Source organism: Notolepis coatsorum (genome assembly GCF_963971535.1).
Source record: "Notolepis coatsorum genome assembly, chromosome: 12".
Taxonomy (NCBI): domain Eukaryota; kingdom Metazoa; phylum Chordata; class Actinopteri; order Aulopiformes; family Paralepididae; genus Notolepis; species Notolepis coatsorum.
Genome location: NC_140176.1, coordinates 55,579,169 through 55,605,591, shown reverse-complemented (window position 1 = coordinate 55,605,591; position 26,423 = coordinate 55,579,169). Strand labels below are relative to the sequence as shown.

Sequence of the window (26,423 nt, the reverse complement as noted above, 5' to 3'; positions counted from 1 at the left end):
TTGCCTAGTTAATCAACTATAGCCTACTCTACAGCTCAAAGACACTAGGCGACATTCTTAGTGTTCTTAAACAACAGCCAAGAGGGCCAGGAGATATGAGAGGGCCAAGGTTATTTTCGACTACAGTTCTAGTGTGAAGACATAACAAAGCCATAGACCCATTCTTTGTTTTAATTCTTCTCATCTTTATCATATCTAGTATCTTATGTACGTCATGTAAATCATGTATTTAATGTTAAGTCTGACCAGACCTCTTGGTCACTTTCTGGTCAGACGCTCGTGTGTCTCTGATGATAAACTGATCATTTTCTATGGCCATGGAAACAGAAATAAATGTTCTATTTTTTATATATAAAAATGTACTTGTCTGAATTCCTACAGCTTACTGTCTTCTTGGCCCATTTAGAATGCAGCTTTTATAGTGGAGTCAAAAGTTGTATCAGTGGATGTTATGAGGGGGGTTAAATCCTTATCTTAGAAACATTTTGGAAGAGAAAGAGAGAAAGAGAGAGGGGGGGGGTATAGCGAACCTCATTGATGCCAATGTCTTTATTTATCAGCAAATGGGTTGAACATGTTCAAGATTGTGTGAAATATTTTTGCCCCAAAGTAAATAAATTGAACAAAGTTGAAAGAAGGTGGTGCCTGGACAAGCGACCCTCTCTGCCCTGTTGCATTCTTCGCATAATACTGCCATACATACCCACACTGACGACGAGGAGAGGGGAGGGAGAGAATCAACTTCTGCAAAGGGAGGAACCCGTTTCCCTCAGACGGTCAGACCATACAGTAGTGTGAGCTGGCCAGCCGCGACTTGGAAAGCTGTATGTAGGCGGACAGTATAGGCTACAATTTCATGGATTTACATCTAAATAATACAGATAACAGTATAATTATAATCTAGCAATCTACGTCGTATCTGTTTGGAGGCAAGGATTTGTTTTTCTTTCTACCAGAATGTGACGAAGATATGTGAACAATAATAACCAGTCAACTCCGCCACCAAACTTCACAATCGTGTCGTCATGATGATCGACCACACGGGGTGAGCCTGACATTTTCCAGAGAATTCCTCTTGTTGCACAATACTTCTCCGCGCTGTCAAATGCCACGTTTGAGAGATGACGCCTGCCCTGTGGTCATAATGACCTACTAGCCTACTGCTGATCCACTGTGGCCGAATCGTTGAGAATAAAAGTGATTGAAGTTGTCTTTTGTCCGGACCGTCAGCATTTTGCAACAAGTTGACGATTTCTGCGCGTCCTCCGGTCCGGATCGGACTTAATTGACTTTCCAGCCGCCCAGCGCCGTATCCCGCCGGCCTGCCGCAGAATGCTGGACTGACCGAGGAATGGCATCGGCTGTGTTCGAAGGGACGTCCCTGGTCAACATGTTCGTAAAGGATTGTTGGGTGAACGGAATCCGGCGACTCATCATCAGCCAACGCGGAGAAGAAGAGGAGTTCTTTGAGATCCGAACCGAGTGGTCCGACAGGAACATTTTATACTTGCATCGGAGTTATTCAGATTTGAGGAGGTTGTTTAAAAGACTAGTGGAATCCTTCCCGGAGGACAGAAGAGTCCTCTCCAAGTCTCCACTCATAGAAGGTTGGTAGGCCAGGCCCTGTTCTCTGAAAATCAATAACAGTGGGCAGGCAGTTGATAATAATGAAATTCGCATTTAATCATTCATTTTAGCTTTAAACCTTGCTGGAGCCCATGATATGATGAATTGAAAATGGGGAACCCTGATGTAAACAAGACGAAAGTCTTTCTCTGGTCTGCATCCCCTTAACAATTGTATGTATTGAGCTGTACTGTACTGTACCCATTCTGCAATCTGTTAATAAAGTTTTCAATTAATCAATCAATCACACGTGGGCCCTTTTTAGGACGATTTGCCCACCGGAACTTTGGCGACCCCTAGTGGCTCGGGTGTGCATATTTTGTAATACAATATAAAATTGAATTGAAGGCTTATTTGTTGCCTGTCGATAGCGACAACATCCGACAAAATCCGTTCAGCGGTTCTCGAGTTACATGCAGTATTTGAGGCTTGTGCAAAGTACACGGTATTGTGCAAAATACCACTCCCGACTCTTGGGTCTCTAGTTCCCTCAATCTAGATCCGATCTCGAAAATGATTGTGGAGGAGGGCGGCTGGGTGCCGCAGCGGACATTGCGCTTGTCACCAACGCAAGAGACACCGGGTTCGGCTCCGGCTGTCGGCGTTGCCTCCGGCTTGGGCCAGCCGTCATACTAACTCAATTGACAGAGTTAACGGGTGGAAGTCGATGGGTGGTAATCTGGACGTTGTGGACAGCAACTCCTACATGTCGGTTGGGGACGCCTGCACAGCAGAGACAGGAAATGGCGGGGGTAGTGTGAGCCTCCCACACGTTACACCTCGCCAATGAGAGTCCGCACTGGCAGGTGAAAAGATGTGACAGACTGCCTCCTCGTGTATCGGAGGGGACACGTGATGCAAGGCTTCTATCCTCCCTACAACCGGCCAGTGGGGGGCATATACGAGCAACGTTCAAGACGGGAGGGGAGAATTGGCACAGTGGAATTGGGATGGGAGAAAAATAGAAAAAGAGGAGAAAAAGTGGATAAAAAAATAAAATGATTGTGGAGGGTTGTAGCCAATGAGTGTGGCTTTCCAATGATACCCCACCTGGGGATGTATGAATCAGGGATCTGGTGAAAAACTAACGAGCGAAAACAGGACGAGAAAAATAGCTGAATGAATTAAAGTCTATGAGAAAACTCAGTTTTTCTTTTGTACACAGTTTACCAAAATCACTCCTAATCACTCATTTCTGAATGGATCTTTATGAAATTTGGACATGTATACTACATAAGGCTTCAGGCTATGGGTCCGTATGGATTTATAAGCCTCCAGGCATTCTGGGGAAATACTACCTCTGGACTACTAATACAGAAAAACTTGAGTAACAAGTTTTTCTACAACTCAAGTTCAGACCTATGTTACTCTATTACGTTAGCACTAAAAATTGAATTATATTTCTGGAATCAGAAACTTCAGAATGTCATCTTTCAAAAGAGACCAGGCTCATGCATGTGTTATAAGTATAAAGTATGTTGTTTTGGTTTGCAAAAAAAGTATGCAGTCCTCAAAAATGAAAACAAAAAAGGCCACTTTTGGGGGCGCAGGTTAAGACTTAAAATAAATATCTATATAATAGCTTACACAATGGGATCACTGACGTCTCTTCCAGCACATTTAACAGGTAACATGATGGATTAATGAAAGTGTTGAATCGACAGAAACAAAACATTACCTATGTCCTTTTGTTTAGACAGCTTAATAATTAAACTCAATTTGAGGATGATCGCATAGCTGACCCTTGCACTGCACTGAACTGATCCAAACAACATGCTATATGGTGTTTCTTATTATCATATTTTCAAATATGATATGACAATAAAGCTAATCAATCTATAATGTCTGATTTCACCCATAGCCTATATAAAGGTAGCCTACAGCATGCTTCACTTTGTTTGGTCAATTGTTAAAATAACATTATTAGTTACTCACATTTAAGACTGCATCACATGCCAGTCACAGATGTGTGATGTCCCCCTGTTAATACAGAATAACATATCTTATTACATCATAATAATTTTTTAAAGATGGTCCGAGTAGAACTGAGTTGTGGCTCCCCCTTTAGAGGCCTTATTTGGCCATGTCCTAATGTTAGGTAAACGAGAGGTTTCTGTAATGCACTATAGGCTAATCCTATCCTATTTGAGCGACCACAAATCCTCACAAACCAGCATTGTTTTATAGGAGTGACCCTTTCATCATATTTACTTTCTACAAAAAAAGCGTAGTCGCCGGGGAAATGTGTTGTTTTGTTATTATGACCTCTCCTGCTCTTGTCAACAGTTCCGTCCGGTCCAAAATTCTGCAGTGATTAGTAAAGCGGTGCTTTTTCAGTGGATTATGTTGTGCGCCACTTGCAGCCCACATGCCCCTGCAGCCCCTAGGGGGTTGGATGTCTTTCACTGTATTATACCCCGGCACTGACGCGACCACTGCCAAGGAGCTTGGCACTAGTCCCGGGGTGTGCAGCGTCTGTGATCACCCCTGTATACAGCCTCTGCAGCACCTCTCTGCTAGCCTTGCCCACTCAGCCCATAAACCGTGTTTTGGAAACACCCCCCTTTAGTGCAGACTGGAAGGCTTTTGCTTCCTTCCCATGCTCCGAAATAACGTTGTTATGTTGCTGACAACAGGATTCTCTCCGCCTCTGCCGTGCGGACGAGAGTGCATTGTGGGAAGAGATGCATCCGACCTCCCGAGACTCATAGATAATAATGTCTTATGTTTTCCTACATCCTGATCGCAACGGCGAGAGGGTGAAAGAGTCGGCGAGATGATCACCGATATACAGACATCTACTCAGTGCTACTTTAAAAGGGGAGGTTGGGATGGGTTCGATTATACGCCATTGATTGCTCACATAATTGTTCCCATGACGCCTGATGTGCATTCTTTATTTCTCACCTCAGCTCAATATTTAATTTACATGTTTTCTAATTGCCACTCAGATTAGAAGCCCTGCTAAAGAAGCAGCCCTGCCAGTGCCCCCCCCCCCCCTCCCCCAGACTACTGCGGCCTTGCTCATGTTTTCCTGTTTCTGTGCATTACCCTAGGCAACAAGGGAAGACTTACAGAACTTTCAGACTGATTATGTCATAGAGAGAGCGAGAGAGAGAGGTGAGGGTCACACACAGGGCTGGGGTTGGACAGCGAGACTGGGGCTCCTATATTTAGCTGTTGTGGTCTGTGAAGTGGTCTGTGAAGGCTTTGCCACAACACTTCTGCCTCATGCATGGTCCAAGAGTGGACACAGACCAGTGATCACTCAGATTCCCTATGAGTCAGTTAGAAGAAGTAGCCTACTGTACCACCCAGGAATACAGACACAGATAACACTGATACAGGTGTATATACAGTACATAGGGTAAAGTATCTGTGTTAAATGACATATATACGCTGGGCCGCTGGCCACCTTATGGAGTTTGATGTTGTGTTTCTGTAGCTGTAGGCTGAAGAGGCATGAGAGAGATATAGCGTGTGTTGATGAAACCGGTGAGAGATTAGCGGTTAGGCGATAACAAGGTGTCATGCTGCTTACATAGGCTTATCAGATCTGGTACCGGGGGGAGGCTGTGAAATTGCGAGATTATTGTGTCTGATGACTGTTGAGATAGTGTGTTTGAGGATGACTTGGAGGCTGCGTGCTGCTTCCTATTGTCTACGACTTACTACTTCAATTTAATTTGAGCTCGTACCTGTTAGTTCCTTCCTATGCTGTCGACACAACAAAATAGGTGAAAATATGAAGAAGAAAAAATACTAGGTAATTACATGCACTTATCGACCAGAAATAAAAGATGTACTGTATAACTAACTACAACCTCAGTGTTAACTCATTCTACGCCAGCCACGAGAAAAGTCGGGTTAACTTGCCAACCGTTCAGCGCCAATCACGAGAAAACTCGAGTTTTAATCGTTATTTCTTTTATTAGCTATATCTATTCGTTTTCATCCATCCAGCCTGATGTTATCATTGGGAATGGGTCTGCGCCTACGCCTTCCAGCTGGTATTGCACTCCATTGGAAATGGTGTAGTTTCTTTTCTGGGACGATCCGAGCCGTGCGGGCGGGGTTTAGGTGCTCAGGCGAGGTAGGCCTTTACAACGATGGTATGGAACAGTAACCCTGGCGTAATAGCGCCCTCTGGCGCATTAAGCGATGGCGCAGAATGAGTTAAAGGTGCTGTACTGTAAGTGGTATTTTTTTTGTGTGATAAAGTACATGTTAAATAGCTGTACAATCCAACAGCCATAACTGATACAGAGTGTTTGGTCAATAACATGGGTCTCCCAGTCCCTCCTGCTCTGCAGTAAACACACAATACATTTCCTGGTATCCCTTCCCACTTTATCCAATCAGGAGAACCCTAGATATTTTTTGCATTGTGGAGTTCTCTCTAAAGTGTATTTAGTGTTTACTGCAGAGTGGAGGGACTGAGAGACCCATGTTACTGACCAAACACTCTATAGCACCTTTACTTTGAAAGGCTCAGAACACACTGACACGTGATGCTTGGAAGGGCACATGCATGTTGAATTGGTGAGCTCATGTGCGTGCACCCCTCCCAATATTAGTTCTCATTCTCTTATGGCCTTGCAGCTGCAACGCCGTCTGAAGCTTCTTGTTGACGTGCTGCAGTGTGACTAACAGTCTGGAGACTTTAAACAGACTGCCGACACACCATGCCCGCTAAAATACATTTCAGCTACAGGCCTATCTGTCACTGCACATGAGGGAATGGTTGGTAGGAGTCTAGGAGAGGACAATTTGACCAATTAGGGGCCCTACTAATTATCTCACATGGAGCGGACGCCGGACGCACAGCATGTTGGCATAATGGCTTTCTGCAGGAGGGCAACTTTGGCCAGGAAGTCCGGTCAGGAAATAGACTTTTATTAAAAAATAAATAAATAAAAATGTAACTAGAGGAAATACACTTAGGGTGCCTGGAAGGAAAAAAAGACGCAGCTGCTTTTGGTTTTATAACCTACCTTTCAGATGCACTATCTGTCCCCATGGATTGCCTATAAACTCCCAAATATAGATAATCAGAGAAGACAACACAATGCACACAAGGTTGTCCTCTCTACATAAATTATATTGTGGTGTACTATGGTAGAGCTCAGGCTGCTTATGTTTCTGTGTCAAAGAAGAAGTCCTGCATAGTGGCCCGTGTAAAGGGGACACGTCTAGCCAGTGTGGGTGTAAAGGGGACACGTCTAGCCAGTGTGGGTGTAAAGGGGACACGTCTAGCCAGTGTGGGTGGGGGATGAACTAAGTTTCTGAGGACAGTCAGTTTGTCATGTTTTGTTTCCATTTGAGATGTTGACTGCCTTGCATGTGTGGCGTTTATTTGTAGTTCCTTTAGGCTCTGTCGTTAGTGCGGGGTCCGTAACCTTTTAGATGGCAAGCCGATGTGTCCCGAAGCACACATGTACAGTAAGTTATAATGCTATGATAGAACACCACATTAAACCTCTAACGCTCAGACATAATTCGATTTGCCGTTGGCTATGGCGCACTCTCAGAGAATATTTCCACCAGTTCGGTGTGACTTGATATCTCCCGAATGCAAGAGCAGAAGTCTCGAGGCCGTCTTGCACGGGGTGCGGCCCGGGCGGGACTTTCACAGGATGTTGTCTAGTGATGATTCGATGACCTAATCCCTCTTCTCAACCCTTGGGGCATGATGTCATCACTGGGGGCCATTATGAACGGATGACAACAATGTAACGTTGGCAGAGTGCCGCCTCGCCGTGCTATTATCGCCACATGACAGCTGGCAATTTTTTTTTGTGGTTACAATCTTGGTCATCATCATCATCATCCTCCTCACCACAACCCTTCATCAGCATGACCAGTGATGCAGTGGTGGTCCCACGCGGTACCACGCCGTCCCAGCAGTTTTTTCTGAGCAGAAGTACGCGCACGGATGTGCACGCGCACACAAAAATGCGTTCACAACTTTCACTCGACTTCGTCGCGCCGTGCGCCAAGTACCGGCACTTATCTATCACCTATAGACCTATAATAATAGGATACCAATTGTTACAAAGGGTCAGATTAAACCGAATATATATATTTATTGATTGATATATATTGCATAATATTTGTATATCGTTTGATATCCCTTGTATATTCTTTGTACATATACACGGAATATCCCTTTAGCCTACTATAGCCCATAATATTTCATTCTCCTATTGGATGGCGTGCCACCAGCGCCAGTGCCGTGCCCCTAGAGCCGACTTGAAAGCTACCGACAGGACTTGTCTCAACATGCCCGCTTCTGCCCAGGGCTACGAGACAGTGAGCAGGCTGGCACTTGATTATTCCCCGTACATATAAATATGGCGTAGGTGAATACTGAGTTAGTTCGCCTTTTCAGTTCGAGTTGGAGTTCAGTCTTGTTCAGTTACCCAAGTGACGTCTCACCCACTATGCAACGTGCGGTGCAGTAGGGCTCGTATTGCCCCAAAATAGAGTCGTGTTATCCTAATACGTTTGTTCAACGTATCGTTCGCTCCTTGCTAGTAAAAGCCTTCATTACGAGTCAAAGACCACGTGGAGTGAGTAATTGTGCGTCTACATAGAGCACTTATTGCCGCGTGCTAATAGGATAGTAACGTCAAGTTCAACTGTGAACCACGCGCACCGGAGGATCTCCCCGGCGACAGCAGAGCCCTTTCCGGCAGGATTATTATTATTCTTCATTGCTTTGACTGTGGCTGCTGGAGCAGAGAACCGTCTACCCCGCTGCTGTGTGGGATCTACCGTGAGGACATCACTCGAGCCCGTCTCAAGGAGAGACTCCATGGCTTCACCTGTGCGGCGCGCACCCTGGGATTACAGCTGCCGTTTTCATCCGCTGCTCCAGGGAGTAAGATCGCCCCCCGAGCAGGGCTTGTTGAAGTCCCTGTGGAACCCATTGACTTTGCATAGAGCATTGCCTCCCCCTGCTGGCTTACAACCGGTAGTACCCCCCTTTCCAGCTATCTCCCCAGAGTACCAGAGATATAATTCCTAATATTCATATTGACTTGCCTACGCACATTCTTTGCCTTATAAGCGCATCTAAGTATTGTTATATATCCTATTCTTGCTGTAATAAATATTCTAAACGAGTATTTGTGTGGAAACCGTTTCATTGTGTTCAAGTGTTCTCATCTGATATACTTGTGTACGGTATGGCCAGTAATGTACATAAGACGGTAGTGGTTTAATGATACCATACTTGATTAATACAGTCAGGGAATTGTACCCCTCAGTTACAATTGGTCCTTCGAGCCGGATAATAATTAGCGTAATATTAATATAATATTAATATTGACATGGCCGATGACGAACACTCCACAAACGGTTCTCCTAAGCTAGATCGCCCGCAGCGCAGACGGCAGCCACCTCCCTATCTAGAGGCATACGCTGTCAGTCCAATACCTAGCTTTAAAGGGAAATTAAATACGGATAAAATAACTAAAGCGGATAGTAAAATTATGTCCGACCCTATCAACCAGGCTACCCCGCCAACAGAGGCCCTAGTGGGTTCTAATGTAACTGACCAAGCTCACGGTGGGGACCAGGAGGGAACTGACACGACTTTATCCCCCGACAACGCCGACGAGGTAGTCCCCGGAGCGCTCCAGGATAAAGAAAGCCCTCCCGGGATGGAACCCGACCCACCACAAGAAGAGACGCGCACCCAGGAGATGGATCTCCTCGGTACGCAACAGGAGAACGGGTCTCCAACAAGTACTGCCGGGAGCCGATCGCCCCGAACGGCGTCTTCCCCCAGCGCGGCGGACAAGATGCTGGCGCAAGCACTCATCGCCACCCTGGCAGCCTCCACCGAACGCGATCGACTTCAAGCGCAACAGACGCGCGAACGCGAACATTTTGCAGGCGAGCGAGAGCGCTTCCAGGCGCAACAAAGGAGTGAAGACGACCGCATAAGACTGGAGACCAGACGCCTCCAGACAGAAGAGAACATTGAGAGAAGCCGCGCCGATGCACAGCACGCCGCCGCCAATGCACAGCGCGACGTCGCAAATGCCCAGCGCGACGCCGCCAACGCACAGCGCGACGCCGCCCAGGCCAGCGCCAATGCGCAGCGCGACGCCGCCAATGCCCAGCGCGAAGCAGCGCGCGACGCAGCCCATGCCCAGCGCGAGGCAGAGCGCGACCGGCTGCAGGCGAAGCTGATGGACAAACTGGTTGCCATGGCGACACCCCCTCACTCCGCACGGAGCTCTCAGAGATCGTCAAGACATGGGTCTAGGACACATTCCCCTACCCGACGAAGCGACCCGGGACCCCGCCAACAGGAGGATCCTGTCCACGTCTCCGAACCCCCTCCCCGGCCGGTCCATACGAGACCCAGCAACCGGGAAGAACCGGACCACGCCGAGAGACTGAACAGAAGACTCCAGATCCTAGCAGAGGGAGAGGAGGAGGAAGAGGAGGAATGTCAAGCCGACCAGCAGCAACGTACTCTGGCCCAGGAGGCCCAGTACAGCCCCGACCAGCAGCAACGTACTCTGGACCAGGAGGTCCAGTACAGCCCAGAAGTTAGCCCCGAGGCCCTGCGCTACAAACCCCCGACTCCACTCACGGGTGAGTTTGACGCACCGTCAGCCCCGAGGAACAGCACCTGGGTACCCGACCTTCGGTACCCACCAAGTACCAGCCCAAGACGACACGCAAGAGGAGACTCGCCTAGGAGGCCTCTTCCCCAACGCTCACCGATGTGCCAGTCATCCATGGCATCGTACCTTGGCACACCGACGTTTCCAGACTTCACCCATGAGAACCGAGCACAGTACACGGAGCTACGGATGTGCTTAGAGACAATGATGGTTGATGTAGCTGATGAACGCCACAAGTATGCGACCCTATTGAAGCACCTCAAGGTGCCCCGAGCGCACAATATAGCGCTGGCCTATGCCAACTCTACTACCCCATACACAGCGGCTCTAGCAGCACTCGACCAACGTTATGGACGCGTATGGGACTATGTGATACAGGAGATAAGAGACATTGACCGTCTCCCCCCAGCCAGAGACAACAGAGCATTAGATGACCTGTCTATCAAGGTACAGTCTCTGGTAGGGATGCTGGGGTCCCAAAAGGAAAAGGGTATCTACGAACTGTACGCTAACTCCAACGTAGAGAGGATATTAGAGAAGCTCCCTCCCGCCCGACAAGAGCGCTTCAGGCGGCAGAGAGACTACCGCGACCCCAACGGTCCAGAGGCATCCCTCCTAGACCTATCTGAGTTCCTCGCCAGGGAGGTCAGTAGCCTACGACTCGACACGTTCGTATGGAGTGGACCAAGCCCAAGACTCGGACCTCGGGGACAAACGGATAACCGCCGGTTGGTGACCGTTATGCACCAAGCCGAATCAGTACCACACAAGAACCACAACACCCCCTCGACGAAAGAGGACCAGTGGAAGATTGAGTGCCAGTACTGTGAGGGAGAACATCGGCTGTACCAATGCGACACCTTCGGGAAGCTGACCACGGACGAGGTGAGTCAGTGGACCAAGGACCACCGCCGCTGCTTCCGCTGCGCGCGCAGCCACCTAGCAGCTGAGTGCCGCCTGAAAAAGAAGTGCAGCAGGTGCGGTGGCACCCACTTGGAGGTCCTGCATGACATCAACAGGCGTCAGCCAGGACAACAGAGTGGGCCCGTCGCGGTAATGTACCATGCCGAGGCGGTGGCACCAGCACCAAAGTTCCACCAGACCGCTCCCTGGTGTCCCGACTGCTACGGCAGACACTGGGAGCCACGGTGCGACTCGCACCATATAGATTCCACGTCACCACACACAGGAGTGCTCCACATTGACCAGCATAGCGGGACCCCCTGAGTGCTCCTCAAAGTGGTCAGAGTGCTCCTGAGCTACGAGGACAAGGTCCTGGACACTTACGCCGTCCTGGACGATGGGTCTGAAAAGACTCTCCTCCTCGCTTCCGCAGCAGCCCAGTTGGGCCTGCGAGGTGTCAAAGATACAATGACCATACGCACCATCAGAAGGGACCAGAAGACCATAAAGGGCGAAAAGGTCTCCTTCAAGATAGCAGCGGTGGACCAGCCCGAGAAGCAGTATAGTATAACTAACGTCTTCACCAGCCACGACATAGGCCTGTCTCAGTACACCTACCCCATCCCACAGCTGATGGCTAAGTATGTGCACCTACGTCAACTACCTATACCGCTTATCGACGGCGCCACACCGACCCTGCTCATCGGCTCCGACCACGCGGACCTCATTCTCCCAATTGAGGCGGCCCACGTCGGACCCAAAGGATGCCCAGTCGCGGTTCAGACCCGACTGGGATGGACGCTCCAGGGCCCCCTCTACGGACTTGACAGTCAACCCACGTCTACACGCTGCCTACACACAGAGGCGAGCGACACCGGCCTCTCCCCCGTACAGCAGAGGCTATTGACATTAAGCGAGAGGCCCGTGAGAGAACCGTGGGCACCAGAGGGAGTTCGGAACTCCACCCCCCTCAGCTGCGCTTCAGACGTAGCTGACCTCGGACCCAGCACCCCAAGCGACTCCTTGACGGGGCGGCCGGGACCGGCCTCTCCTCAGACGGGGTACAGAGCAAACAAGAGAAACAGACGGAGGAGGAGGAGGCACAGCCAAGCACAGATCAAAGCAGTCTCAGGCCCGCTCCCTCCTAAGCCCCCCTTCATCCCGTCCAGTCATCATGACCATAGACCAGTCACTACCCCGAGCTGCGTGGCCGGCCGGCCGCGTAAGCCAAGTGACCACTGGTGCCGACGGAAAGGTCAGAGTGGCAGAAGTGCTCGGCCAAGGGCGGACCTACAACCGACCCGTGGCGAGGCTGATAGAGTCGCCAAGGCTCCCCGACTCGCTTAATGACGACCATGACCCCTGACTTTGTGAACTGCCCGACCCCTCACAACAGACATTGAGTAGTGGACAGTGCGGTTAATCTGTCTCTGCTTAGCTAATTAGGTGGGACTAATTAGGGGGCGGCTGTTACAAAGGGTCAGATTAAACCGAATATATATATTTATTGATTGATATATATTGCATAATATTTGTATATCGTTTGATATCCCTTGTATATTCTTTGTACATATACACGGAATATCCCTTTAGCCTACTATAGCCCATAATATTTCATTCTCCTATTGGATGGCGTGCCACCAGCGCCAGTGCCGTGCCCCTAGAGCCGACTTGAAAGCTACCGACAGGACTTGTCTCAACATGCCCGCTTCTGCCCAGGGCTACGAGACAGTGAGCAGGCTGGCACTTGATTATTCCCCGTACATATAAATATGGCGTAGGTGAATACTGAGTTAGTTCGCCTTTTCAGTTCGAGTTGGAGTTCAGTCTTGTTCAGTTACCCAAGTGACGTCTCACCCACTATGCAACGTGCGGTGCAGTAGGGCTCGTATTGCCCCAAAATAGAGTCGTGTTATCCTAATACGTTTGTTCAACGTATCGTTCGCTCCTTGCTAGTAAAAGCCTTCATTACGAGTCAAAGACCACGTGGAGTGAGTAATTGTGCGTCTACATAGAGCACTTATTGCCGCGTGCTAATAGGATAGTAACGTCAAGTTCAACTGTGAACCACGCGCACCGGAGGATCTCCCCGGCGACAGCAGAGCCCTTTCCGGCAGGATTATTATTATTCTTCATTGCTTTGACTGTGGCTGCTGGAGCAGAGAACCGTCTACCCTGCTGCTGTGTGGGATCTACCGTGAGGACATCACTCGAGCCCGTCTCAAGGAGAGACTCCACGGCTTCACCTGTGCGGCGCGCACCCTGGGATTACAGCTGCCGTTTTCATCCGCTGCTCCAGGGAGTAAGATCGCCCCCCGAGCAGGGCTTGTTGAAGTCCCTGTGGAACCCATTCACTTTGCATAGAGCATTGCCTCCCCCTGCTGGCTTACAACCGGTAGTACCCCCCTTTCCAGCTATCTCCCCAGAGTACCAGAGATATAATTCCTAATATTCATATTGACTTGCCTACGCACATTCTTTGCCTTATAAGCGCATCTAAGTATTGTTATATATCCTATTCTTGCTGTAATAAATATTCTAAACAAGTATTTGTGTGGAAACCGTTTCATTGTGGAAGTGTTCTCATCTGATATACTTGTGTACGGTATGGCCAGTAATGTACATAAGACGGTAGTGGTTTAATGATACCATACTTGATTAATACAGTCAGGGAATTGTACCCCTCAGTTACACCAATAACATAACAAAGAACGAGAAGTGCAAAACCAAAATACAAGCCCTGTGGGGGTTTGCTTGATCTGTGGAGCTCTCACTATGTGACAAATGGTCCTGACTGGAAGGATGAGGCATTAAGTTGTGCTTCAGAAGGAAACTGTCCTTCTGTAAACTAAGTTACATTGTTAATTTAGTTTGTATTTACTTTTCTAGTTTGAGTTAATTCAATTAAAGAAATTGTAACTACAATATTGTATCTACAATTACATTTAAAACATTGTTTGTTTTTCAACCATATGTTGACAATATAATTTCTTTATATATTGAAGGCTACATCCTGCTACCTTTTTCAGCTTCTCTATTTCAAGGCAATATTTACAAAAACTAAACTAAAACTAGTAATTTCCTATACAAACATGTTTCCTACTATTTATGCATAATAATCATCTGTTCTGTGCGCACGGGAGGGAACATGTATGCACGTGGCGTCATTTAAACAGCGTACAGGCAGTTCTGATATTACGACTGCACCCCTGAGCATGACTCTAAAGGAGGATTCAGTGACTAATAGGTCATGTGGACAGACCAGTATTGTTTTCAGTTCCAGTGTCAACTGGCCAATCGCAAATATTTCTCTTTGGATTTTTCCCTCTGTACCGCCTTCAGAAACCTTCAGAACTACGTCGCCAGTTTAGAAAATCGGTCGCATCGCTTATTCTGAAGATATTGTCAGAGGGGTATTGTTAATAAAAGGGCAATAGATCGGCACCTTTTCACTAGCATTTACAGCAACCTTTCACACAGTACAGGGTTTAATTCAACCCAGTCCAGCCTTTCTTGTGTCCCGGTCTGTTGATGGATAAGACTGTTGGGTAGTTGGATGCAAAGGTCATAGTGCTCTTTGTTCTGCTGATGCACAGATACGGATGTGAGATACGGCTCACTCTGTGTTCACCTGTTGGGACACTTTCTTAGTAAACAAAAGCCCTCAGATTCTGTGCTGGTGTATATCATTTGGATATACCTTGTGCTAAATTAGTCTGTTGCCAAGTCAGTATCACTTTTATTTCCAGTGATAATGTCTTATTATTTTGTTTGTTTGTTTTTAACCTGCTCTAGACTATGGTACAGTTTCATGATTCATATTGCAGTTCATATTGCTTCTTTAAGCAATGCTAAATCACAGAGCTGGGCAGAGTTGGGTTGAACGAGAGACCGCGATGTATGAAACAGTGAAATTGACCATAAGAGCTCTTCTAGTCGTGCTTGACCAGTCCGGAAGTTGGATCATGCACAGCAGTTCAGGTTAATATATCTGGCCTGATGATATGTACAGTGCTGGCTGTGCGCTCATTCTACTCGCAAAATACAAAGAGTAGAATTTCCCTTTAACTAGATTGGTGCTTTGAATGCCAATCTTTTCTTTTTTTCTTCTTCTTCAGGATTGGTAAAAATCAAAGAGGCAAACGACATCGAGGTGAAACTGAATGAGGTGGAGCGGCTGCTGAAGAATGCTATCAACATGCCATGGAAGGTTAGTCATTCAACCCTCACCCTCTGTATCTTATCGACATGGACACTGTGCATGGAAACATATGGAGGTAGCAGGTTAGACGGATGTCTGAGACCTCGTTAAGTCCAGACATCTCACTTGATTTCCCTCACTTGGCTGACTGGTGCACGGGGAAACCTGCACCTGACTTCAGTTCATTACAACATGCTGCATGGCAAATGCACAGATACATTGTTGTGTTTTGTGGTAATATTACATGCTACTTCTGCTATTATAGGCCCCTGGCTGGATATGTCATGCTACGCTCTGCCAACTACATATCACAGCCGGGCAACTGAACATACAGTGAGATGAACTTAAGATCCCATGCGGGAGTCGGGAGATGGTATGTCATGTAAATTGGTTTCATTCGTTTTATAATCCGGGCTACTTATTTGTCAAAAATGGTTGTTGAAAATGGTCTAACTTGTCAAAACTTCAACAGAGAGTCTGTCTACTTTCTGGTTGATTAGAATGTTAATCTTGTTATTTTCACTCAAAGTCACATTCAATTCAACATTTCAACCATTTCAACAACTTCGGGGTGTTAAGTGGCCCGGATTTTATGTTTAGATAATACAGAATGCTTCTGAGTAAGTCCAGTTAAATGACATGACATACCGTCCCTGGGGGATCTTAAGTTCATTTCACTCTCTTGTTAATTTGCTCTATCTGTGATATGTAGCTACTAGAGTGTGTTACATACACAGACAAGGAACCAGCCACTTCCTCTGTAGACCTGTAGACTCAGACACTTTACTCCACAGTATTCTAGGTCAGAGGTGATGTTGACATTCTTTGAGCGGTCACCACTGGACCAGGTGCTAAGAAACGACAAAGTCCACAGAATCCAGCCTTGTTTCCAGAGTCCCAGCAAGATATCCGGTAGGCTCATCGTGTGACCGCCGTGTCTCCTCCCGATCGCGTCTATGCTTTTACCAACGCGTTCGTGTTTCCGGGTTCCCATTTTGCGCTCTGATTGGCCACTGACCTACGCTAGTACGCCCCCCTCTCTATGAGCATAGCAGGACGCTAGTGGGCTAGTCGCTAAAATATATATCGTTTCATATATAATTGTACCAACACAGATATTAGGCAGTACACACATTGTCCTGCAATACATGTACAGTGAATGCACAGCTACATTCGCCATATATTTCTATCGCTGCTGCGGTCTACAGTGAAATGCAATATTATTATTATTATTGTAAAGATTATCATTACAATTATTATTATTTTGTGCACGTTGTGCAAATTGAGAGGCTGTGCTCTTTGCACACAACCCTTGTACACTTGTAACATTGCCTCTCCAGGTGGCTGCGATTGTAATGATAATCTTTTTTTTTTATCCACTTTTTCTCCCATTTTTCTATATTTTCTCCCATCCCAATTTCGTATCATCCAATTCAACCCTCCCCTGTCACGAACGCTGTTTCTTGCCTCCCACAAGCCGGCTGCAATGTGGACTAAGTCATACATAGCACAAGTCCCCTCCGGTACTTGAGGTAACAGCAGTCGCATCTTTTCACCTGCGCAGCTCGACCTCTCAGTGTCGAGGAGTAACGCGTGGGAGGCTCACGCTGCCCCCGACACTTCCTGATTCTACTGCGCAGGCGCACCAACCGACTTGTAGGAGTCGCTTGTTCACAACGTTCGATCCCCACCCTTCAGTTTTCCCTCCCCGTAATACGGCCAATGTGTATTACTGCGGACGACCAGCCAAACTGAAAAACAATGTGGAGAGCTGGATTCGAACACGCGAATCCTAGCGTCTCCACATTGGTGGCGAGTGCCTTAGACCACTACACCACCTAGCCGCCTTTGTAATGATAATCTTTACAATAATAATAATAATAATAATAATAATAATAATAATAATAATAATAATAATAATAATAATAATAATAATAATAATAATATTGCATTTCACTGTAGACCGCAGCAGCGATAGAAATATATGGCGAATGTAGCTGTGCATTCACTGTACATGTATTGCAGGACAATGTGTGTACTGCCTAATATCTGTGTTGGTACAATTATATATAAAACGATATATATTTTAGCGACTAGCCCACTAGCGTCCTGCTACGCTCATAGCGAGGGGGCGTACTAGCGTAGGTCAGTGGCCAATCAGAGCGCAAAACGGGAACCCGGAAACACGAACGCATTGGTAAAAGCATAGACGCCTCCCGATCCTTCTCCTTCTCCCTGTCTCCTCCCCATCCTCCTCCTTCTGTGTTTACTGGGCTACTGTCTCCTCCCCATCATCCTCCTTCTACATATCTGGGTTATAGGGCTGCATGATTCTTGTTAAAATGTGAATCACGATTTTTCTCTCTAAGAATTGAGATCATGATTCTCACATGATTCTTATTTTTCGTCATCATTTAAAAAAATAAAGTAAAAAGAAATATATAGGCTATATATAAAACATATTTTTTAAATAAAATAAATTGTCATAATTTTGAAATGAGATCGCATAGGTCTATGAATCGAGATCGCGTTTTTTTTTTATTAATCATGCAGCCCTACTGGGTTACATCAGGCTAGGGATACAACAGTCCTTCCTGTCCTTGTGTAGAATTACTTTAGTAAAATACCCATGCCTGTACCCGAGACTTTAGAATGAACCAACATCTCTTATACTATATCTTACACATACTGTACACAAGAGCCATGTGTAGCATGCTGTGAAAAATGTATTACATCTCAATACATTTTTGTCCAATGACCCAAAACTAAAACTTATAAAGTAATGGATCAGATCGGAGCTCTATAATACTGAAAGTTCAGGCCTCAGTGTCCGTATCTGCAGAGAAAAATTGGTATTGGTGCATTCCTGAAGTGACCGATTAAACCCTCCCTCGCACAGGCAGAGCAGCTGGGCAAATCAGTCAGGCTAAGTGTATCGGACAGTGGCACACTGTACTCCTCCTCTGAAAGACCACGATGGAGCCACCCAAACCTCTACAATCATTATATGACCTCCCTTTATGTCTTTGTGAGTTAAAACGTTGATGTGACTTTGATTTAACCGATGGCATCTTTTTTAGAGATCATGCGCTCAAACGGATTCTGTCTGGCGAATACGGAGACCATCGTGTTTGATGAGAACCTGCCCCAGGACAAAGAGAGACCCTCCTCTACTGACTCTGTTGATCAGTGAGTATCATGACCTTTTAAAAAAAAAATTACTTGTTGGCTGCTGAAACACATAATTCTATTTCAGTCTATTACCATTCATGCTCTACCCATTGTCATAGTGACCACTTTGCTTAAATGATCTTATTACTTTTAATATGCATACATTTTCCATAAATGTGAGGGTCTCTACTCTTAAAAGAAAGAAAGATCCACACTATCCCTGCCCCCAAAAGGATTTAATTACAGACAGACTGATGATGTTTAGAGCTGGATAGGGCTTTAATCAGGCGTGTTGATTACGCTGAGTGACTGAGGGTTCATAAATGCTTGCATCTCTTCCTCGCATCTCATCCTCGGTTCCTGAGTGGAACGTCAACGGGCAAGACGAGGAAGAGACGTGGGGAGAAGAGGCGTAGGAAACAAGCGTGTTCAAAGAAACGGAACGTGCATGTCCACTCGCACGCCATTTTGAAATGTGGAGATCCTCGAAAAACATTTCCACATGAGGACACATATGTATCCTCCGCTGCAGGAGACGAGCGAGGACACCTCAGGCTTCCTCTGTGCGCTTCCTATACGGCTTTGAAGCGGCCTTAAAGTTGGCGGCAATTTTTCAGTTTCCGGGTCACGGAGGAAACGAGGAAGGAAGAGGGGGCGCTTTTTTTTAATCTTTGGAATGCACCCCCCAGTCACCTTTACTATACAGGCAAAATTTTCCACATTGCTGTATGAAGGGGAATAAACAAGAGTCATTCAAATCGTATCATACCAAATGATCAAATAGAAAAAAGAGCTCTCAGATATTTTGTCTGTTCTGCGCGGAGACCTTCAGCGGATTTGTTTTTGAATGGGAGTGAAATTCCTTGAGTGCTTACTCTCCCAGGGTCCCCGCCCTCAGGAAGTGACTCTGCACCTCTTCCTTCCCTGGGTGTGTGGTGGAAGCAAGAAGAGGGAACAATAACACTTAATACTTAATGTTGCTAAACAAACTATTTCATCACCCTTACATGTGTGTGTGTGTAATATTTCTATTAAAAAGCCCTTATACTTTATAGTCTTTGGGCTAATAAAAAGAAATTGGCCTGGGCGGTCAGGTGGCGTAGCAGAGATTGCATTCGTCACCAACGCCGGAGACGCTGGATTCGCCTGTTCGAATCCAGCTCCCGGCGTTGTCACCAGCTTGGCTGGCCGTTCACACTAATACAATTGGCAGTATTAGAGGGTGGGAAAGCTGGAGGGGTGGGTCCGGGTCGTTGTAAACAGCGACTCCTACAGTTCGGTCCGGACGCCTGCTCAGCGCGGATAGGATCTAAGGGGGGTAGTGTGATCCTTCTACACGTTACACCCTCTCAGTGAGAGTCCGCGCTGCCAGGTGAAAAGAAGCGGTTGATTGGCTAGACGTGTGTTGGAGGAAGCACGTGATAGCCTCCACTCTCCCAGACCGACTGTGGGGGGTAAGTGCGCAGCGACCAGGAAGGGGATTGGGAATTGGCATAACGACTAACATTGGGATGGGAGAAAATCTGGGGAAAAAGGAGGGGGAAAAAGATTAAAAAAAAAAAAAAAAAATTGCCTTTGGTCTAATTGAGGACCCCAGACGAAAAACCATGTAACTCCTTTTGACGTTTTTAGAGGAACAATGTTTTCAAACTTCATTATCTAAAGATGGTAAGTTTGAGTATTGTGTTCATTCACAGTTAAAAGACAGTGGAGGCCGAGTACTTTCTGGTGATCACATTCACACTCCCAAGTGATTTGGATTGATTTTTAGTACAGCTGCAAACAAGTGTACTACACTGTTTTGATGGCTTTGGCTGGACTACGCCAGTTCACCCTGTTTTAAATACGTTTCTCCCCGTGTCCAGGTATGAGGACGGGACAGATTTCTTGCCAGTGGAAGACCTGTGCGACGAGGATACAGAAGCCTATGTCACCAACCTGTCCTATTACCACCTGGTTCCCTTCGAAACGGACATCCTGGATTGAGGAGCTTCCAAGCGTCTGCTGCTGGTCTGCGGGATAGTCCGACGCCGTCGACGAGGAACACATGCTGTGTGTGAAACGGAACCTCGCCGAGGAGGCTAGCTGCTGCACACGCCAGTGTACTGCTTCTGCTGCTTAGCGTAGCGTTTTCCATGGTGGCTGCGTGTCCCTGGCAGATGGGAGAGCAGATTGTGAAGTTGTACGGACACATAATAAAGAATCTGAAAGAATGCAATATTCATGCCGCCGGCATCTTGTGCCCTCTGGCACTGTCTGTGATGTCACCAGTGTGCCTCGCCATCACCCTTAACGCCAATGTCTTGAGACAAACTGGGATTGTAATGGGACTGGCTATTGTCTGGCTAACTCCCCCCCCCCCCCCCCCTACAGTATGTGCACACAATGCTACTATTCTGATGTATTTTTGTCTCTGGGACTGTACTGTGCCACAAAGCTTGGGTTATGATGATGCAGTTCTAACCTTTTCTGTGTTTTACCAGCCTTATACTTAAGAGTTTTCTTCTCTTTTCCTTTCTTTGGCCTGAAAATCTTGCTCATACCTTGTTTTAAATTTATATTATTGATATAACCCAAGAGTGAAGAAACATGTTGCGTGTGACTATGACGTTAGCAGTAGCTTGATTTCTGCCGTGTTTGTATTGCGATCACTACATAACCAAGCCATGCATTCCCTGTTCATTGACTGTTTTCCGAGCCACTGAAATAACACAGTATCATAAAAAAGAGGAAATATAGTATAATTTAAATGTCATCATTGCACTGTTACGAGAACCACCACCCGCAAAGAGTGAACATCTAATCATGTCTTCTTGGCATTTGAAGGATTTGTTTTGTTGATGGGAAAATGTTGATTCTTCCTTCTTCCGCAAAGCCATTGTCTGGATGATAACTTTGGATATTAATATGTTTGAGATTGAAGTATTATGCTTATAAAAACAAATGCATACGTTTTTTAAACATTAGGGCCTTATTAATTGTGTTGGGAATGATGGGAATCGCTGAATCATCGCTCAATTCTGTGCTTGCCATCTGATGAGTGAGAAATATGTGAGAAAAAGAAAGCTCTGTTGTCCTGGTCAAGTGAGGCCATATTTGGGTCATAGTGGCATAAGACCGCCTGTGAGGTGGTTCACTGAGCTGACAGCTGACTATAGACTGAGTGAGTGTGTGGGAGTTTACTGCGCAAACCCTCACTGGAGGGAAGAACAAGTCCTCTCTTTATTAAAATAAAACATGCTGTGTGAACAATTATATAGGGCAATTGTTGTCAGACACTAGCTTGAAATTCATGTTATTTTTGTACATGTGTTTCCACAAAAAAGAGGGTATTCTGCAAAATATTATTCATTGTAGCGCCATTAAAGATGCCATGGGAACTCTGCAGGGGCACCACGCATGTCTCGAATGCTCCAAGCGTGTGTTCACATCTTGCCGCTTTGTCTGAAGTACAGGGAAATATCTGTACGACAACTGCAAGGAAGCCCGACCGGATTCACACTTGTGTTAATTTCGACAGTTGTGCTCTAGAATGCAAAACTGTAAATGTGATCTATGTTGTTTCCGAAGCGTAACAGCTGCTGTCCAGTTTGCCATCCTCCTAAATACACAGGCGCTCAACTCTTTAGAAACTTGGCACGTGGACGTGGGACTTTATCAAGACTACCCTCTGCGTGAGTCTGTTTAGTAATGCAGTCATGCTCTGCACTCGGCCCGTGAGAAACTACAGCTCTTTCTCAGGGTGTGAAAAGCGGGATTCACAGTTTGAAACACACTTTTTTTTGTAGCTGTCTTCTATTTTACCTAACAAGCCGTGAGAAAGCTTAAAGAAGGACAAAACACACAATGTAGATGCTGTCTGGGCACCGTGTTTGCTATTGAGACATGACATCGAATGCTTTCTTTAGGAGAATACACAGTAGGGCTATGCTAGCACCACTGACTGAGCGTAAACAGGACCTTTTATTTTGCCTGGAGGTTCTCTCACAGTTTGACTCCAAAGTAAAACAATTTCACTCAGCATGCAACTGTCTGTCTGGCTGTTTCTATTTTCCATTGGACTAATTTTACAGTCCAGGGTCTATTACCCTTACAAAAAAATATGGTCAAGGAAAATGATGGAAATACCATCAATATCCTGGTTTAAATTGGGATTATACCATCGTAGTATTTAAGTGCAATGTGATACCATGGCGATACATAACTTTTGCCATGGCCTGTATATGTATATATATATATATATATATATATATATATATATATATATATATATATATATATATATATATATATATATATATATATATATATAAACAGTAAGAAGCATTTTGTATAAAAGTATTCTGTACTTCTGTATGACAACTATTAAAGAAACTTGATATATATATATATATATATATATATATATATATATATATATATATATATATATATATATATATATATATATATATATATATATATATATATACATACAATAGCTGGTACCATGGTAAAACTGAAATGACCATCAAATTACCATGATACTTTTTCTCTGATCTTATGATGGGCACTTCACTAGGCCCAGCCATGTGGTCAGCTATTTACAGTCACGCTGAGCTATTTATTTTGTCAACTTCTCCTTTCAATGATACCCCCAATCTTCTGCGGTCTAGACTCTAGACTAGAGGAGTGGCTATGCTGGTACTTGAGACTTTTTGGGAGACTTTTTGGAACATACACTATCAATGTACTAATTTGTCAGACATAGGTGAGATGTTTCAAAGTGCTTCTTAAGACTGATTGCAATCTAAAAATAGTATAATATAAAAAGATTAAAAAACATTTTTGGAATGGTAGTCTCACGCCCATGCTCTGCTTTGTAATCCTGTGTTTAACCCTTTCACTATACCACACTACAGAAAGTTAACCTTTCACTACCACACTACAGGGTTAACCTGTAGTGTGATAGTGAAAGGGTTAATCCATTGTAGTGTGGAAGTGAAATGGTTAGCCTTCTGTATTGTCGCAGTGAAAGGGTTAACCCTTTGGTAGTGAAAAGGTTAAAACACAGTGTTGGGGAGTAGTTAACTACAGGTAGTTAGTTACTAGTTGAACTACAATTTGCAGTAGTTGGGTGGTAGTTTAACTGTATATTCAAAGCTCAGTAGCTTAAATAACTACTTTGGGTCATGTAGTTTAGATTAATTACAAACTACAGAAATGTAGCATTGTCCTGCTCCCTGTTCCCTCCTTAAAACACACCCTTGGGCAGTGGTGGAAGAAGTACACAGTTCCTTTACTTAAAAGTAAAAATACCCAGATAAAATAGTACTCTGGTAAAGGTAAAAGTAGAGAAGTATTTGCTATTGAATGTAATTAAGTATCTAAAGTAGGGATGTCCAATATTATCGGCCTACCGATATTGGCATTAAAATGTAATATTGGAAATTATCAGTATCGGTTTTCAATCGTTAAAAAAGAAGAAGAAATGTTTACGTTTATTTACCCAGGAAAGCAAGTAAGAACAAATTCTTATTTAATTTATTGTCAAAAGTATGCATAATGTTGAGATATTATGTAATGTTAATTACCTGAAATTATTCCGTTTTTGGGGGGGGGGGAAGAAACCCTGCATCGGTATCGGTTGATATCGGTATCGGAAATTTAGAGTTGGACAATATCGGTATATCGGATATCGGTAAAAAAGCCAATATCGAACATCCCTAATCTAAAGTAAAAGTATGCATTCTACATGATGTTTGTGTATTCCAGTGCTTGGGAGCATTCAACCCTTGATCCATCGACCTCTAAACGTCATGTTAAAGTGACATGTGGTCCAGTTATGCTGCTCTGATTAAATGTTCTGTTAAAGTGGTATGTGGTTCAGTTATGCTGCTCTGAATTGTATCCTCTTGAAGTTGTCAAGCTTCAAATGTGAAAGTACATACTCTTCATATTTCTTGCCATGTTTTCTATGCAAAATGTTTTTCTTCAAAGTAACTAGTAATTGATCAGATAAATGTAGTGGAGTAAAAATTACAATATTTCCTTTGAAATGTAGTGGAGTAAAAATACAAAGTTCCCTAAAATGAAAATACTCTGTACAAGTAACTCTAAATTTTACTTACGTACAGTACTTGAGTAAAAGTACTTAATAAATCACTAACACCCATACTTATTCAGTGTCACTTCAGTTGCTGCTCCGTGGAACTATAATATAGTTGGCTGTATCAGCTGTATATCAACTGCCCTGTTGCCAACAAGGTCTGCCCTACATTTTCAAAAGCCTAGAGAAAGCTTGTCTTAACTAATCATCGTGAGTTATGCATTTCAATTTTATAGTCTTTTTCATTGCGTGCATGCACCATTGGAGACCTATTTCAGAACGTGCTGCATCTATTCTATTCTATAAAATAATCCATAATGCAGCGAAGTCTGTGTGAAAAGTGCTACTGACAGATGACAACTAATCCAGTGGGGGAGTGCTTTAGGGGTGGATTTAAAAGCTATTGTTCACACCTAGTACCTGACTGCCAAGGTGTTGCAAATGCAGACAAACTTTAGATGTACTTTTCTCAGATCTGCTTTGAGATTCAATAGATATAGATTCATAGATTAAAATAAGCATATATCTTCTTCAAATATTTTCATAATCTGTAAAAATCTGAAAAATTATAGAGGGAGACATGAGCCACATACTGTGGATTTGGTCATGTCTCCCTCTATAATTTTTCAGATTTCATATTATGAGGTTCCAGATAGATTGTGATCATTTTCTGCCATGTAGTTTGAATGTAGTTTAACTATTTATTCAAACTACTGGGAGTAGCTAAGATTTAATTTAATTACTTTTCAAGTAATGGTACTTGAAAAGGGCAGGGTATGACTGTGTCAAAAGGGTTGAATGAATATTTGAACGTGCAATGAACATTGGACATCCAATTAATCTACCATATCTGTTGTATTACATTTGGCCACATTCATTTCACTATATGTCTTGTGTATGTATGTGATGAATAAACCTCTTGAATCTTGAAATAGATTGAATTCGATAAGAAATATTCTCAAAGCTTCTTCCAATAATTGATAACCACAACAAATAAAGATATTTTTCATGGAAAAAAAGAGAAAAGAATTGTTCCTCAAACATGTTAAATGGACGATAACTGAAGACCACAATGAGAAATGCAGTAGGCCTACATCTCAAATAAGAGATAAGGCCCGTAATAGATAAACATAGTTGGCTGTCTGCCTGTGGTCTGTCTGTACTATCTTAGAGGGCCCTCTTGTGGTGAGTATTATTATCACAGCATTCATATTGTGTTACTTAGTGCAAATACCGGTAATACAATATTATCCCTATAATATTATCAGTAAAGATATAACTGTAAAATGTGTTTTCCAAATACAGCTTACTACCACTAGTTTCTGGGGCTACGATATTCCTTGTTGTAGTAATATGTCGTAAGTGATTTCAAATGAGGTTAGTTTTATTGTATGCAGACCTCCATTGACATTATATATTATATATTTTTCATATATTTTTTTTCATTTTTGGATGAAAGGCACAGGTACAGGCATACATTGCACATAAAACATAATTTAAATTCTTTGCCAACTACAAGCATTGGCTTGCCCCTTGCCTCATTAAAAAATATATAATAATCCTACCCCCAAACCCCTGCAACCACCGTTGAATTTTTTTTTAAATCAAAATAAACATTGCCATTATTAATACGATTGACGTTATTAAGATTGAAACACAACATTTGTCACAACGGTACTTGCATCACTATGCACCTTGATGTTGTTCTTGTTATCATGGCATGCTGCTCTATGCTGATGATGCTCGCACATTTCAGGATGCTGCGTAACCATGCGCATGCGCAGAACAG

General features: G+C 44.6%; 1 protein-coding gene across 1 annotated transcript; it reads left to right on the top strand.

Annotated features, from left to right (window-relative positions):
* Positions 1-794: 794 nt before the first annotated feature.
* pxdc1b (PX domain containing 1b) lies at positions 795-21,512 on the top strand. Its single transcript, XM_084325654.1, has 5 exons — positions 795-1,607; positions 15,293-15,384; positions 16,170-16,287; positions 18,456-18,564; positions 20,412-21,512. The coding sequence occupies exons 1-5, from the start codon at positions 1,352-1,354 to the stop codon at positions 20,530-20,532; spliced, it is 696 nt and encodes a 231-aa protein (XP_084181780.1). The 5' UTR covers positions 795-1,351; the 3' UTR covers positions 20,533-21,512.
* Positions 21,513-26,423: the final 4,911 nt, after the last annotated feature.

What these genes read in the sequence shown, in the direction of transcription:
- pxdc1b (XM_084325654.1), top strand. Translation starts at nt 1,352, where the DNA reads ATGGCATCGGCTGTGTTCGAAGGGACGTCCCTGGTCAACATGTTCGTA. An exon ending in CAAGTCTCCACTCATAGAAG is followed by an intron (nt 1,608 to 15,292) that starts GTTGGTAGGCCA and finishes CTTCTTCTTCAG; the next exon opens with GATTGGTAAAAATCAAAGAG. An exon ending in CTATCAACATGCCATGGAAG is followed by an intron (nt 15,385 to 16,169) that starts GTTAGTCATTCA and finishes TTTACTCCACAG; the next exon opens with TATTCTAGGTCAGAGGTGAT.